Source organism: Mobula hypostoma, chromosome 12 (genome assembly GCF_963921235.1).
Source record: "Mobula hypostoma chromosome 12, sMobHyp1.1, whole genome shotgun sequence".
Lineage (NCBI taxonomy): Eukaryota > Metazoa > Chordata > Chondrichthyes > Myliobatiformes > Myliobatidae > Mobula > Mobula hypostoma.
The window spans coordinates 5,872,786-5,890,090 of record NC_086108.1 but is presented as its reverse complement, the minus strand read 5'-3'; the positions used below and the strand labels follow the sequence as shown (position 1 = coordinate 5,890,090).

The window sequence follows — 17,305 nt, the reverse complement described above, 5'->3', positions numbered from 1 at the left end:
CACCACAGTAAACACTTGCAAGATGGTACTCTGACTCAGATATTAAGATTCAAAATTCTTTCTGCTTTTGGAATTTTCTCTATAAATCAAAAAATTGCTGACAATGAATTAAAAGCTTTAGCAAAAATACAAAAAAAACATACATTGTATGTCAACTACATGCAGTTTTTCCCCTATACTACATTAGCAGCAATGCCGCAAGTGTATCAATATCTTACAATTCAACAACCAGCCAGGCTAGGTTACATGTCAGTGGCTGTCTTACAATCTATTAATCCTTTTTACAATTATTCTACAATTCACAGTGCAAATATCTGCCAAGGGAAAGTGTGACTGAAGTGCTTAAATCTAACTGTTCCACTGTAGGATGTTGTCAACTCCTGCTTGGTCAAGCTGAATTTTCTCATGGCGAGTTTGCTGGAAGAAAAAAGAAAAGAAATGCACTGAATTAGTTTTATTTTACTGTTTTTACAATATCTGCGTTTAAGTATCACATACTGTTCTGGTCACCCCACTACAGGAAGGATGTTGAGGCTTTGGAGAGGGCGCAGAAGAGGTTTACCAGGATGCTGCCTGGTTTGGAGGGCGTGTGCTATCACGAGAGGCTGGGTAAACTTGGGTTGTTTTCTCTGGAGGACTGGAGGCTGAGGGGAGATCTGATAGAGGCTTACAAGATTATGAGAGTCAGAGATAGAGTCGACAGGGAGTATCTGTTTCCCAGGGTAGAAATGTCTAGTACCAGAGGGCTTGCATTGAAGGTGAGGGAGGTGGGGGTAGGTTCAAGGGGGATGTGAGGGGTAAGTTTTTTACTCGGAGAGAGGTGGATGCCTGGAATGCGCTGCCTGGTAAATATATTAGAGGCTTTAGAGGTTCTTGGTTATACACATGGATGTGAGGAAGATGGGGGGACATGGGCACACTGTAGGTAGGAGGGGTAAGTGTTTGTGTGTTTTTGATTTGCTTTTTAGCTGGTTCAGTACAACATTGTGGGCCTGTTTCTGTGCTGTACTGTTCGAAGTTAAACTCTCAGAGTGACATCTGAGTTTTCCTTACCAATCACCCCGTGAGCCTAGGCATTCAACACATCATTCTCTGCAACATCCGCCATCTCCAAAGGGATCCTACCACTGAACGCGTCTTTCCCTTCCCCTACTCTCTGCTTTCTGCAGGGATCACTCCCTCCGTGTTTCCCTCGTGCTTTCGCCCCTCCACCCTAATCTCCCTCCCAGCACTTACCCACGCAAGCGGCCTAGGTGGCTACACCTCCCCCCTCACTGCTTGGGTCGATGCAGGGCCCCAAACTGCCCTTCCAGGTGAGGTAACACTTCACCTGTGAATCTGATGGGGTTGTCTATTGTGCCCCATCCTCCCCTTCCAGTTTAGTTCTGTTTGATTGGCCTGTAGAATTGTTATTTTTCCTGTAGTTTATCTTTCTTCTGCTTGTTTGTATTTTTATATAATCACGAATATACTTGTGAGTTTTTCAGTGGCTGTAGTTGGGGGTATCGCCTTACTTGAACAGGGACCACCTCATTGGTTAAGCGTTATCTGCAAGTTCAGTAGAATTAGCAAACTGGACCACGCTGGATCAGTCTCACTCTTCGTGTTCCTTTCCGTCCCACTACATATCTCTTTCTCTATCTCAAGGTCTTCCTCTCTCTCCTTTCCTCTCTCCTGCCTATCTTCTCTCTCACCCTCTCTCTGTCCCCCTCTCTCCTCTCCCCCTTTCATTCTCTCCCTCTCCCTCTCTCTCACCCTCCCCCTCTCTCCCTCCCTCATTCTTTCTCTCCTCACCCTCATGCTTCACCTTCTTTCCCCGCATTCTGTTTTTGTAACGCTTAATAAACGATGGTAATCGACAGGTTTTAAGCCTCATTCTTGACTTCTGAAGAAGCTCGGATCAAAAGCATCAGGACCTGGCAGTTCCAATATCATCTGTCGAATCTCTGTGCAGAATCCATTTCCATTGTGTACAATTTCCAAGAATCAAACCTATTTTCCCCTAAACACTTGCTGCATGTAATTCTAGTGGATCAAAGTCCTTTCCATTGATATTCAATATATAAAAATAATATTTAATTGGCACTTTACCCTGCTGCGTCTCTACTCGATTTCAAAAGCCTCCTAAAGATCTAACTCTTTGAAAATGCATTTAGCCTCCCACCAGAACCTCTCCTGGGTGGCCGGCTCTGCCCCACGTGAAGCGCTCTGAGAGCCTGTCTAAGTGAGGAGTGCCGTAAAAAAATTGCAGACCAAGGTTTTAATGGTTTCTTAAACTTACACCAGACTAAATACAGTGAGGTCATTTTCAAACTCCCTTGAAGACAGCACCACATTTGAGAAATCCAATAATTTACGTGTAATAAATACATTTTAGCTCAGTATTTCCTGTTTTTCTTTATACTGACTGGCTAAATGAATGATTGAACGGTCTGTGGATCATGCTGGCCGCTTAAAACGCTGGTTTTTGGAGTTCATCACTGAAGCCTGACATTTCTTGGCAATGTTATTGTAACATTTTTAGGGGTTCCAGTGTATTAACGTTCTTTGCAAAGCTATTTTGAACGATATAAAACACCTTGCATACTGGGGGCTCATTTGGAATGAGGTGATGCCAAGTGCTGAACCGAGCAATTCTCCGGGCGGTGAGAGACAGGGAGACAAAGAATGGAGTGGTAGTTTGTTAAAGGGGGAGCTCACCTTGATAAGACCATAAGACATTAGGCCATTCAGCCCATTGAGTCTATTCCACGCCTGATTTACTATCCCTCTCAACCCCATTCTCCTGCCTTCTCCCCGTAACCCTGGACAACTTCACTAACCAAGAAGCTATCAAACTCCACTTTAAATATACCCAATGGCCATCCATGGCAATGAATACCACCCTCTGGCTAAAGAAATTCCTCCTCATCCCTGTTCTGAAGGGGGGTTATTGTATTCTTTGTTACGTGCGGGTGTTTCCTTGTCGGTGGAAAGCCGCTTCCGTCGTGCCAGTCATCGACGGGCCCGTTTGAAGGATGCGGCAGCTCTTTCCCATTGGTCGCCTTGTGTGTCGCGGCTCCGGTGTCCGGTGTCCGGTTTCCGGCACCTCAGTGTATGAGAAAAGCAGGTGGCGGAGGCTCGGTCTCTCGGCACCTCAGGGTATGAGAAAAGCAGGTGGGGGAGGCTCGATCTCTCTGCTTTTGTCTCCAGGCCGCTCCTCACAGTGAGGTCGTGACCGGTGCTGAAGGGCCACTGGGAAGGTACGCTCAGACACAGAAGGCCCGTGCGCACTCTTAGCGAAGTATCTGATTGTTGAATATTTAGTTTTGTAGTCTGTGTAACTTTGGGGAGACTTGGATGTTTGGTCGAATCTTTTACTGTTGGTAAATAAATGATCAATATGCTTATTCGTAGTCAGTGTTTTCTGTCTCACTCACCAAACCCGTGAACCTGCTTCCATGGTACAGCCTTCTGGTCTGGGACTTCCCCACTATAGGAAACATCCTCTCCACATCCACTCTATCGAGGCCTTTCAACATTTGAGAGGTTTCAATGAGACACCACCCCCCTCCCCACATTCTTCTAAACTCTAGCAAGTTACAGGCCCGGAGCCATCAAACGCTCCTCATACGTTAACCCTTTCATTCCTGGAGTCATTCTCGTGAACCTCCTCTGGACCCTCTCCAATGTCAGCACGTCCTTTCTCAGATAAGGGGCTCAAAGCTGCTCCAGTGTGACCTTACACAGCCTCAGCATTAATGCAGTGGTTAGCACAATGTTTTACAGTGCTGGTGACTTGGGTTCAATTCCCGCCACTGCCTATAAGGAGTTGGCATGCTCTCCCCGTGTGGTGGCACGGTATCATGGTGGTTGGCACAACACTTTACAGTATTGGAAACCCAGGTTCAATTCCTGCCACTGCCTGTAGGGAATTTGTTCACTCTTCCCGTGACCGCATGGGTTTCCTCCGGGTGCTTCAGTTTCCACCCACAGTGCAAGGACATATGGGTTAGTAGGTTAATTGGTCATTGTAGCTTGTCCCATGATTGTCCTGGTCCCTCAATATCAACTCCCTGAACAAGAAGGCACAGCAGCACCTCCATTTCGTGAGGAGACTGAGGAAAGCGAGAATCTCCAACCTCCCTTAACTTTTACAGGACCACCATTGAGAACAGCCTGCCAATCATCTGATCTGGGAGAAGCCGAGTATCGAACCGGAACCGGAAGACCGTGAGAATGGCTGAGAGGATCATTGGGCTCCCTACCCTCCATCAGGGACATTTATCAGGAGCACTGCATATGCAGGGCCCTTTGTATTTTCAAGAATCCCACCCACCTAGCCAGCATCCTCTTTGACTTTCTACCATCAGGCAGGAGACTACGATGCATAAAAACAAGAACGGTCAGGATGAGAAACAGTTTTTTCCTCCAGGCCATTAGGTTTCTGAACTCCCTGCGCATCGCATTCAAAGTGTCACTGGTTAATCTGTTCCATACCTTCAATATTTAATATTAATACCCTTTAGTTTGTTATTTATGTGTGATTCATCTGTAGATTTTAACCTTACCGTCATAAGCTATTGTGTGTTATGTGGGTCCTGGACTTATTTCCTGGCATTTACATATTACTATTTAATTATTTATGGTTTTATATTGCTTTATCTATACTCTATTCTTGGTTGGTGCAACTGTAACGAAAACCAGTTTCCCTTGAGATCACTAAAGTAAGACTATGACTATGACTATCCCTGTGCCTTGCACCTAGGTTCGAAGAAACATTGTCTTGTTCCTTTATACATTATACGGTCATATACATTATATACATCATTATATACATATTAATCTGGCATATATAGCGAGAGGATTCGAGTACAGGAGCAGGGAGGTACTACTGCAGTTGTACAAGGCCTTGGTGAGACCACACCTGGAGTATTGTGTGCAGTTTTGGTCCCCTAATCTGAGGAAAGACATCCTTGCCATAGAGGGAGTACAAAGAAGGTTCACCAGATTGATTCCTGGGATGGCAGGTCTTTCATATGAAGAAAGACTGGATGAACTGGGCTTGTACTCGCTGGAATTTAGAAGATTGAGGGGGGATCTGATTGAAACGTATAAGATCCTAAAGGGATTGGACAGGATAGATGCGGGAAGATTGTTCCCGATGTTGGGGAGGTCTAGAACGAGGGGTCACAGTTTGAGGATAGAGGGGAAGCCTTTTAGGACCGAGGTTAGGAAAAACTTCTTCACACAGAGAGTGGTGAATCTGTGGAATTCTCTGCCACAGCAAACTGTTGAGGCCAGTTCATTAGCTATGTTTAAAAGGAAGTTAGATATGGCCCTTGTGGCTACAGGGGTCAGGGGGTATGGAGGGAAGGCTGGGGCGGGGTTCTGAGTTGGATGATCAGCCATGATCATAATAAATGGCGGTGCAGGCTCGAAGGGCCGAATGGCCTACTCCTGCACCTATTTTCTATGTTTCTATGTTTCTATGTTTCTATATAGTTAAATGGCAATAAACTTGACTTGGCTTGACTTGACTAGGCTAGGATTGAATCGGGGGATTGCTGGGCAGCGTGGCTCAAAGGACCAGGAGGGCCTGTTCCACACTGTATCTCAGTCAACAAATCAATAAAATTTAGCTTCACTAGTCCCTTAGATGCTATGGAAAATTGCTTCACTAGAACCTTGAATGTCAAGCTACCTAAAGCAAAGGTGACTTGCTGGTTAATTACAAACGTGGACTGATGTGGCATTTTTGGGGTTGGGACATTTAGCCAATAACTTCAGTCACCAGTCTTCAGATCTGAATATGGACCGTAGCTCTGAACATTGGGTTCCTAAACGTTGCGAAGCACAGTTACTTGGAAGACCAGATGCTGCTGATTTAAAATCCATTTGTGAGTTTCTAGTGTGGGTGCGAAGAAGGAGGTGTGAGATTTATACATAACCCAAAGATCCTTGTAAATAGAGAACTGTCCTTTGACCTGTAGCATATAAAATGCCATCTAGTGTTGGGCCAAGCGGGCATCTTCCTCCAAAAGGGAAGGAGGAGAAGATGGCGGCACGACGCAGCGTGTGCGGCCGTTCCGAATGATATCGTATGTGTTAACTAGGGGGCCGTGCACAATCCTGATTTGATGGAGACAGCCGGGAGAGACACGGAGGAACATCTGGAGAAACTTCTGAAATGCCCGCTTCGCTGCCGCTGCTACTGTGCGATCGAGAATCTCTGGAGGAGAAGGCCCCAAATCCTCGGCTTTGCCTATTGCCTGTTGCCGGGGCTGGGGTCAAATCGCTGGGCAGAGATGGTGCTCGGTGCTTGCTGTTGGAGAGCTGGTCGGAGGCTCGAAGTTTTCGGACGGACTCGGAGTCGGACTGTGGTCGGATGCTTCCGGGATGCTGCGTCAGCAAGTTTGCGGTGCTAGAGGTTCACCGTCTGTGTGAGATGATGGGACTTTCGAGAGACTTTGAGATTTTTTACCGTGCCCATGGTCTGTTCTTATCAAATTACGGTATTGCTTTGCACTGCTGTAACTATATGCTATAATTATGTGGTTTTTGTCAGTTTTTCAGCCGGTTTGTCAGGTGTTTCTGTGATACCATTCTGGAAAAACATTGTATCATTTCTTAATGCATGCATTACTAAATGACAATAAAAGAGGACTGCATGTCCTCATAATCTAATCGAAATAAATCTAAAATAAATTTTAAAAAGGTCTCAGCATGCTGCCTGCTGTTATTCATTTTGTTGAATAAAGACTTTACCTCATTTCTACCAGCTTTTTCCCTCTTGTGCCTTTGTTCACGCGACAATACAGAGCATACAATTTTACAACCTTCAGATTTTAAAATCTGCCAAAATTTTAATTTGCAATAAGAAAAATCTATAGTCAAGGAAATACACAGACCTCTAAAGACTACAGGATGCATAGTGACGATGCTTTGAACGATATGAGTCTGAAGTTTTGTCAGTGTTACTGCTCCTCCAAGAGCAAAACAACCTTGTCGTAGGGTTTGGAGGCTTGCGTGCCTCAGTGACCTGGCAAACTATGCTGGCTGGAGTCAGGGCTTTGGTGCTTTGGCTCTTGGTAGGGTCTCTCATGCCAAGCAGGTCAAGGGTAGAGGCCAAACTGTCATGGAAACAGCAATGAAGAATCCTTCTACGTCTGAGTGTGACGGTATTCCTGAGTCTCCACCCGGGACTTGCATAACTGACAGTGGTGAAAACCAAGTGGAAGCTACTGACATGATGAAGGAAGCCCTGAACACCACCAGAGATGGAGGATCTTCATTGCTGCCCTAAACACCAGCTGCACAACAGGCAGTAAATAAGTAAGTAAATTTATTGTTAATTTATTATTTTTAATTCTGCTTTGACATACATAGTGGCTACTTTGTACAACTGTACACCTGCTCGTTAATGCAAATATCTAATCAGCTAGTCATGTGGCAGCAACTCAGTGCATAAAAGCATGTAGACACGATCGAGAGGTTCAGTCATTGTTCAGACCAAACATCAGAATGGGGAAGAAATGTGATCTAAGTGACTTTGACCGTGGAATGATTGTTGGTGCCAGATGGGGTGGTTTGAGTAGCTCAGAAACTGCTGGTCTCCTGGGATCCTCATGCACAACAGAGAATGGTGAGAAAAACGACAAAAAAAACATCTAGTGAGTGGCAGTTCTGTGGGAGAAAATGCTTTGTTGGAGACCATTTGGAGGAGAACGGCCAGACTTGTTCAAGCTGACAGGAAGGCGAAAGTAACTCAAATAACTACGCGTTACAATAGTGATATAGAAACATAGAAACATAGAAAATAGGTGCAGGAGTAGGCCATTCGGCCCTTCGAGCCTGCACCGCCATTTATTATGATCATGGCTGATCATCCAACTCAGAACCCAGCCTTCCCTCCATACCCCCTGACCCCTGTAGCCACAAGGGCCATATCTAACTTCCTCTTAAACACAGCCAATGAACCGGCCTCAACAGTTTGCTGTGGTAGAGAATTCCACAGATTCACCACTCTCTGTGTGAAGAAGTCTTTCCTAATCTCAGTCCTAAAAGGCTTCCCCTCTATCCTCAAACTGTGACCCCTCGTTCTGGACCTCCCCAACATCGGGAACAATCTTCCCGCATCTAGCCTGTCCAATCCCTTTAGGATCTTATACGTTTCAATCAGATCCCCCCTCAATCTTCTAAATTCCAACGAGTACAAGCCCAGTTCATCCAGTCTTTCTTCATATGAAAGACCTGCCATCCCAGGAATCAATCTGGTGAACCTTCTTTGTACTCCCTCTATGGCAAAGATGTCTTTCCTCAGATTAGGGGACCAAAACTGCACACAATACTCCAGGTGTGGTCTCACCAAGGCCTTGTACAACTGCAGTAGTACCTCCCTGCTCCTGTACTCGAATCCTCTCGCTATAAATGCCAGCATACCGTTCGCCTTTTTCACCGCCTGCTGTACCTGCATGCCCACTTTCAATGACTGGTGTATAATGACACCCAGGTCTCGTTGCACCTCCCCTTTTCCTAATCGGCCACCATTCAGATAATAATCTGTTTTCCTATTTTTGCCACCAAAGTGGATAACTTCACATTTATCCACATTAAATTGCATCTGCCATGAGTTTGCCCACTCACCCAACCTATCCAAGTCACCCTGCATCCTCTTAGCATCCTCCTCACTGCTAACACTGCCACCCAGCTTCGTGTCATCCGCAAACTTGGAGATGCTGCATTTAATTCCCTCATCCAAGAGGAGCATCCCTGAACATTGAGGTGGATGGACTACCGCAGCAGAAGACCACAAACATTCATTCAGTGGCCACTTTATAATGATATTCTGTATACACTGAGTGTATATCAGAGATATTTTCAGTGCTATTTCAACAGATTGGATACATGGTGATGTTAATTCCATTGAACAGAAATGTAATTGTCTTTTGTGAAATTACTACAGAGAATCATTTCTGAGGAGCTGTGCTTGCTGTAAGATGTCCAGGGCAAAAGCTCAACTCCCGCTACTGGTTAGATGATGATTTGATCTGAAGGTTCATGTTAACTGAAGATAGCGCAGGAAGCTTTTGTGGACCTGGGCAACTTCTTCCAGTTCATCTGCAAAACAGTTTAAATCTCATGTTCTAATGGGTTTTTTTTTTCCTTTTCAAGGTCGCTGGGGTCCTGTCGGAATCTGTGATCTACAACTGTAGTTCAAACTACGGTTCTTCACGGGCGGTGGGTTCTTGCTTTTGGAATTGGCTGAGTGGCCTGTCATTTTGGTATCTGCAGAAATGGTTTTGAAGACACGCGCCTTTCGTGTGCGGTCCTGTGGACGACTCAGTTCCTCACCAATGTCACCGACTGAAGCGAGGCAAGAGATTGAAACATCGAGCAGCTGTCAGAGGCTTCTACACTCAACCAATCCCTCTCCCCCTCTCTCTTTCTGCTGGTTCATGAGCCGGGGGACTCAAATAAGCAACGCTACAGATTGTAACATCAAAACAGCAAGCTGTTGGCCTTCCCTCTCACTGTTGCAGGAGCGATCTCTCTCTCTCCCCCCCATTAGTGAGACAGGGAACCTGTGTGAGATGTCCAATTGTTGGGATAGACAGTGGTTTTTGATGGACCCTTTGGGGGCTTTGCATGGTGGGTGGGAGGGGGCTGATGCTTTTGTTGCTGCTTGTGTGTGGAAGAGGGGAGGGGCTATGGGGCTTTAGTCCCCCCCTCCCCCCGGGATTTTGACCAGCAACCAATCTGGACATTGGAAGTTTTGAGAGGAGGGGATTTCACTCAGGTTCACTGCCCGAGTAGGAAAGCCAGCAGCATGACGGTACAGCAACAGAGAGCTTTGACCAGCATCCAATCGGCATTTGGGATTGATTAGCAAGAGCAAGTTAAAGGAAGGCAGGGGCAAGTGGAGCGGCCATCACCTGAGTGGACAGAGTTAGAGTGGTCATCTTGAGGCTTTAGATCTTCGAGGCTTCAGTCAAGAGAGGCTTCACTCAGAGAAAGCAAAGGAAGAAAAAGCTCAAGTCAAACTAAATACGATCTGCTTTTAACATCCAATTGAAACACAACTTTTAAAAGATAAAAGTCACTTTTCTGTTCATGGTAAAATGGGTAAACCATTGGCTAACCAGTTGAAGACCTTTATAGTTAAACGGCAAATTAAAGAAATTTGTAAAGCTAATGGTGATAAAACATCCAATCACTTAGAAATAAATGATACTTCTAGAGAATTCTATTCTAATTTTTATAGTTCTGATCCTCCTAAAGATAATACTGTAATGAATAATTTCTTAGATCGATTAAGCATTCCTACACTTTCTGATGATAATTGAAAATTGCTGGATCAGCCCATTTCTTATGAGGAAATTGCCGAGGTTGTTCACCCTTTGCACTTGGGGAAGTCTCCAGGTCCTGATGGATTTTCTAGAGAATTTTATAAGGCATTTTCCTCTTTGCTTACACTTCAATTATATTCAGTCCTTTCAGACTCTTTTAAATTAGGTAGGTTGCCACAATAGAAACCATAGAAAAACTACAGCACAGAAACAGGCTTTTTGGCCCTTCTTGGCTGTGCCGAACCATTTTCTGCCTAGTCCCACTGACCTGCACACGGACCATATCCCTCCATACACCTCCCATCCATCTATCTGTCCAATTTATTCTTAAATGTTAAAAAAGAACCCGCATTTACCACCTCGTCTGGCAGCTCATCTTTTCATAAAGCCTCTATTTTGCTTATTCCTAAAAAGAATAAGGATCCAACTGAATGTTCTTCTTAGAGACTAATTTCCTTATTTAGTGTTGATGCTAAAATTATATCTAAACTTTTGGCTCATAGGATTGAAAATATTTTGCAATCTATTATTTCTGATAATCAAACTGGATTTATCAAAATTGATACTCCTGCTTTAATATTCATCATTTATTGAATGTTATTTATTCTCCTTCTAAAGAGATATCGGAATGTGTGGTATCCTTAGATGCTGAGAAAGCCTTTGATCGGGTTGAATGGAATTATTTATTTAAAACTTTAGAAAAATTTAACTTTGAGCCCAATTTTATTCAATGGATTAAATTACTTTATCTGTCTTCCTCCGCTCAGGTACTTACTAACTCTCAGAATTCTAAACCATTTAAACTTCAACATGGAACCAGACAAGGTTGTCCTTTGAGTCCTCTGCCCTTTGATTTGGTCTTAGAACCTTTAGCTATTGCTTTCCGGGAATCTAATGATGTCACTGGTGTTTTAAGGAGGGGTATTACTCGCAAAGTGTCGCTTTATGCTGATGACCTTTTGCTCTACATTTCTAATGTGGAGTCTTCTTTACCTTCCGTACTCTCTTTACTCTCCTGCTTTAGTCAGTTTTCATGATATAAACTTAACTTTCATAAGAGTGAACTTTTTTCTTTGCATAATTTGGTATTAGTTAACACTAACCTTCCTTTTGAAATTGTAAGAAATCAATTTACTTATTTGGGCGTAACAATTACTGGGAATTATAAATTCCTTTTTAAAGTAATTTTTTTACACTTCTGAATTATGTTAAGAAGGCACTATCAAATTGGTCACCCCTCTCTTTATCATTGATTGGCCGAATTAATTCCATCAAATGAATATCTTGTTTGATTTTTTATATTTATTTCAGGCCGTACCTGTTTTTATTCTTAAATCCTTTTTTGATTCTCTAAATTCTATTATATCTTCTTATATATGGAAAAATAAAATTTCTCGATTAAATAAAGTTCATCTTCAAAAAACTAAAAAAAAATGGAGGTTTAGCTTTACCCAATTTTAGGTTTTATTACTGGGCAGTCAACATACGGATTCTTACGTTTTGGTTATATTATATTAATCGAGAGGACTGTACAGTCTGGGTTTCTTTAGAAGCTAATTCTGTTAATAAATTTTCTATCATTCTCTTCTCGGATCCTGAATTCCTTTATCTTTAAGTAACTTAACTGATAATTTTGTAGTTAAACACACCTTGAGGATTTGGGTACAATTTAGAAAATATTTTGGTTTAGTGAATTTTTCACTTTCAAATCGCATTTTTTCTATTTTTTTAGGTGCCAGGAGGGCATTGTTGCTTAAGTGGAAGGATGCCTCACCACCTACTCATACATGATGTTATGTCTTGCTTAAATTTAGAGACGATTCGCTGTTCAATTTCTGAACCTAGACAAGATTTTTTAATATTGTGGGGACCTTTTTTGAATTATTTTCAAAATCTTTGATTTGCTATTAAGCACAGATGTTGGCTAACAATATGTTTTGATTATATGATAAGGATTTTTTCCTCTTTTTTAACCAAACAGCTGGGTTTTTTTCTGGTAGTGGGTCTAGATTATTTTTGTATAACAAAGGATATCTTTTCAATATTATGTTTAAACTTAATATATACGGATATAGGGTAATGAAACTATATTTGTGATTCCAATATATTGTAATCGATACTATATATACTGTACTTTGTATTCTTTTATGTGAGAAATATTGAAAAAGAGAAAAAGCCAGTCACTCGAAAGCGAGGACGACAAGCCCATCAGAAAAGCAGCCACAGCCTGCTCAAGGTTGACTGAGAGAGCCTGGGCCGACAACAGAGTCACCATGAACACCAAAGTTCAGGTGTACACAGCCTGTGTGCTGAGCACTTTTCCTACACCAGCGAAACTTGGACCCTGCGCACAGAACAAGAGCAGCGACTCGACGCTTTCCACATCCGCTGCCTCAGACGCATACTTGGCATCACCTGGAAAGACAAGGTTACCAACAACACAGAGCTCGAGAGACAGCAGGTACCGCCTCCTGAGAGGCAGACAAGCCAGCTAGGACACGTCTTGCGCATGGCAGATGGGCGCATACCAAAGGACCTTCTCTTTGGGGAGCTGGACTCTGGAAAGAGGCCAACAGGAAGACCCCAGCTGCGCTGCCAGGACACCTGCAAGCGCGACCTCAAGACCCTCGGTTTTTGCACCACCACGTGGCAGTCAGTCGCCTCAGACAGGTGTGCCTGGAAGCAGGAGGTGAAGAAGGGTCTGTTGAGATACAAGACCACTCTGATGCAGCAAGCAGAGGAAAAGTGAGCCTGCCAAAAGCCCTGTGCCCAAGCTGCCCAAGACATCAGAGCTTCCTCAGTGTTCTGCTGTACAGTGTGGCAAGGACTGTCACTCCCGCAGTCACAGCAGACACAGCTTAACCCAGACCACCGGAGGCACAAACCCATGATCCACCGGGATTGACGGCTGCCTGTTCCGTGATGGCATATACGTAACTTTGATAACAAGTATACTTTGAACTTTGAAAGAGGCATTTTGGAGCTCTGCTTAGACTTGTACAAAGGTTTCATTAACTTTATCTGGAGGATTGGGTTCAGAACTTCTACAGATGTGAACTGGAAAGTATACTGACTGGTTGCATCACGGCCTGGTATGGAACTTCATGCTTTTGAAAGGAAAAGCCTACGAAAGGAGCGGATATGGCCCAGTCCATCAGGGTAAAGCCCTCACTACCACTGAGCACATCTATGTGGAGTGCTGTCGCAGGAAAGCAGCATCCATCATCAAGGCCATCCACCAGAAACCCAGAACAGCCTTGAGAAACTATAGAGTCATGGGAAGGTACAGCACAGAAACAGGCCCTTCTGCCCATCTAGTCCAAGCTGAACCATTTAATCTGCCTACTTCAATCAACCTGTACCTGGACTATAGCCGTCCAAACCCCTCCCATCCATGTACTTATCTGAACTTCTCTTAAACATTGAAATCAAGCTCGCATGCACCACTTGCGCTGGCAGCTTGTTCACCTTCTGAATGAAAGAGATCACCCCATTTTCCCCTTAAACTTTTCAACTTTCACCCGTAACTCATGACGTCTAGTTGTCATCCCATCCAACCTCAGTGGAAAAGGCCTGCTTGCATTTACCCTATCTGTACCCCTCATAATTTTGTATACCTCTACCACATCTCCCCTCAATCTTTTACCCTAACCTATTCAATCTTTCCTTAGAACTCAGGTCCTCCAGTCCTGGCAACATCTTGGAGTTTCATGTCCCACTTGGCAGACATTACCATTCTGGCAGTTGTTTGTTTCTCAGTGATTTCCAGGAATACCGGCAAATGTCATGAGCAGAGAAAGTTTGTTAAATGTGAGCTCTCCAAGTTAATTGTAGCTAGCTCCTAGGTTCCAGGAAATGAGGAATTTTCAAGGAATTTCTTTCAGGATGATCCAGGGTGCTTCACACATCATCCATCAGCTTTAAAGTGCAAGTATTTTTATATTACTTCAAATACTCAAAATTTTCTTGTGATCGCAAGAGCCTTTTTGACGTCGTTAATGTGGAATGCTACAAGTCCTTTCCATTGATTTATTGGCAGCTGGCAGGGAAACTGTGTTCTCAGTCATGGCGAGGAATAAACCTCAAGCCGTGATGTCGCCTGTCTACAGCCGCCAGGAGAGAGGTGTTAGAGCCAGCGCACTCCACCGGGGCAGTGTGGCACGGCGACCAGGCTGGAATTGGTGCTGTCCCGCAGTGTAGGCTCGTCAGGAGACAAGCTGTATTGTGGTCGACTGCAGATTCCAGTGGCATTCATGGACTCAGGATCTGGACTCTTTTTTCCATGGGGCTGTATTTTACTGATGCCTCACCTGGAGTATTGTGTGCAGTTTTGGTCCCCTAATCTGAGGAAAGACATCTTTGCCATAGAGGGAGTACAAAGAAGGTTCACCAGATTGATTCCTGGGATGGCAGGTCTTTCATATGAAGAAAGACTGGATGAATTGGGCTTGTACTCGTTGGAATTTAGAAGATTGAGGGGGGATCTGATTGAAACGTATAAGATCCTAAAGGGATTGGACAGGCTAGATGCAGGAAGATTGTTCCCGATGTTGGGGAAGTCCAGAACAAGGGGTCACAGTTTGAGGATAAAGGGGAAGCCTTTTAGGACAGAGATTAGGAAAAACTTCTTCACACAGAGAGTGGTGAATCTGTGGAATTCTCTGCCACAGGAAACAGTTGAGGCCAGTTCATTGGCTATATTTAAGAGGGAGTTAGATATGGCCCTTATGGCTACGGGGATCAGGGGGTATGGAGGGAAGGCAGGGGGAGGGTTCTGAGTTGGATGATCAGCCATGATCATAATAAATGGCGGTGCAGGCTCGAAGGGCCGAATGGCCTACTCCTGCACCTATTTTCTATGTTTCTATGTTTCTATGTACATGCTAAGTGTGCTTTGTGCTCTGTGTGACTGTTGGTACTATGTTTTGTACCTTGGTCCCAAAGTAATGCTGTTTTGTTTGGCTGTATATATGGTACTCATGTATGGTTGAATGACAAATAAACTTGATTTGAATTGCATTGAATATTGCAGTGAAGTTATATACAAAGTAGAAATTCCAAAAAGATCAATGAAATGAATAACAAATTAGTTTATACCGTGATGTAGACACGATTTAAGCAGCATGCCAAATCAGAAAGGTCAGGTATTGACCAAATCAAGGCGGGAAGATTCAAGCACCAGAGTATATTGAGGTGACTGAACTCGACGTTTGGACATCGATTTAGATGCCAGTCCAGACTGAAAAGTCTGGGTGTTGGCATCCGAGGTGATGTACGGGCTGGTTCAGCTCACTGCTCCGCGGTGTCTGCTTGGCTCTCCAACTCTGTTTGTGGACTTCAGTTCAAAACGTTATTTGCTTGTGGTTATTGCTTGCATGATATGTTTTTTTGCCTCTGCACATTGGGTGTCGGACGGTCTTTTATCCTGAGCTTTCTTTCTTTCATGGCTGCCTGTCCATGACGGAATTCATGGTTGTATAACTTGTACGTACTTTGGTAATAAAAGTACTTTGAACTTTGAGGGATTGCAGCTGAACAATCTGATCTTAATCAAATAGTGACACGTAATTTGAAACGTTCACTTGAAAAGGCTAACAGAGCCTCAGTTTAGCATGCTATCTGACGGAAGCTGTGACATACGTTGTGAGCCCACTTTACCTCACCATGCCTGGAGGTCGGGTCACAAATGTTTCGTTGCCAGTCAAGGTGACATCATCAGTGCCCAACTGAGCGCTGCTCCTGCCGAATCCTCATGTTTATATGGTCTGACCCGTTGTTCTGATCGGTTGCCTGTTGCACCGACTGCTAGTCTCCACTGGGTCTCGGCCAACTAGAGAGCTTAGTGATCTCCACTGGCCCGTATCCCTGGTTATCACTCATTGTGAGTGTTGGCTCCGCGAGTGTCCATGACTCACTCCTTGGTCCCAGATGCACAGGTTTATAAATTGTGTCCAGTTCAATATGCCTGTTAATGGAGTCTTCCGCTGAGAACTAAACTTCTAAGAATTCTCTTGATTTTGTAATTTCATGAGGCAGAATTCATCCAAAATGTATATATGTGTGGGTGTGTGTGTGTGTATATACATACATACATACCCACACACACACACACACACACACACACACACAAACACATATATATATATGACACTGCCATTTGTTTGGGAGTGGAAGTAAGTACGCTTGTATCAATTTTTGTCGACACTCCTACAATTTCTTGTTTTGTGTTTCAGTCCAGATTTTTGTAGTTATGCAGTCCTCTGTCACTCATCTCAGGACATGCAGACCAAGAAGGACACAAGTTCGTCTGGGAAATTACAAGAATCCTGGCAGAAGCACAAAACAATAAATCACTCAATTGCGCACTGATAATGTCACCTTGACTGGTGATGAAACGTTTGCAACCTAACCTCCAGGTTCAGCAAACAGGTGTGTAAAAAGGGGCCTGAAGGATCATTTGGGACCTGAATCACCCCAACCACAAACTGCTCCAGCTGCTACCATCCGGGAAACGGTACCGCAGCATAAAAGCCAGGACCAACAGGCTCCGGGACAGTTTCTTCCACCAGGCCATCAGACTGATTAACTCATGCTGACACGACTGTATTTCTATGTTTACAATTACGATCCTGTTGTACATACCATTTATTATAAATTACTATACATTGCACATTTAGACAGAGACATAACGTTAAGATTTTTCCTCCTTGTGTATTTGAAGGATGTAAGTATTAAAGTCAATTCAATTCAACTAGCAGCAAACCAATCTTCTCTTTCGTTTCGAGTCTTTTAGCGTTACACACAGGGAATTGTAAACACCAAATTTCAAAAGTGGTGTTAAGCTTATGCTGAAGTCAAAGAGTGCTACAGCACAGAAACAGGCCCTTTGGCCCATCTTGTCCATGCAAAACTATTACTCTGCCTATCCCATTGACCTGCACCCAGACCAGAGCCCTCCATACCCCTCCCATTCATGT

At 43.9% G+C, this 17,305-nt stretch overlaps 1 protein-coding gene across 1 annotated transcript in view; it reads right to left on the bottom strand.

The window, feature by feature from the left end:
- Window positions 1-387: 387 nt before the first annotated feature.
- The window catches only part of LOC134355109 (SPARC-related modular calcium-binding protein 1-like), a 192,711-nt gene continuing 175,793 nt past the window's right edge, over window positions 388-17,305 (bottom strand). The window contains exon 12 of the mRNA XM_063064856.1: window positions 388-417. Coding sequence (XP_062920926.1) covers window positions 404-417 — 14 coding nt within the window. The 3' untranslated portion in view covers window positions 388-403. The remainder of the gene's footprint in view (window positions 418-17,305) is intronic.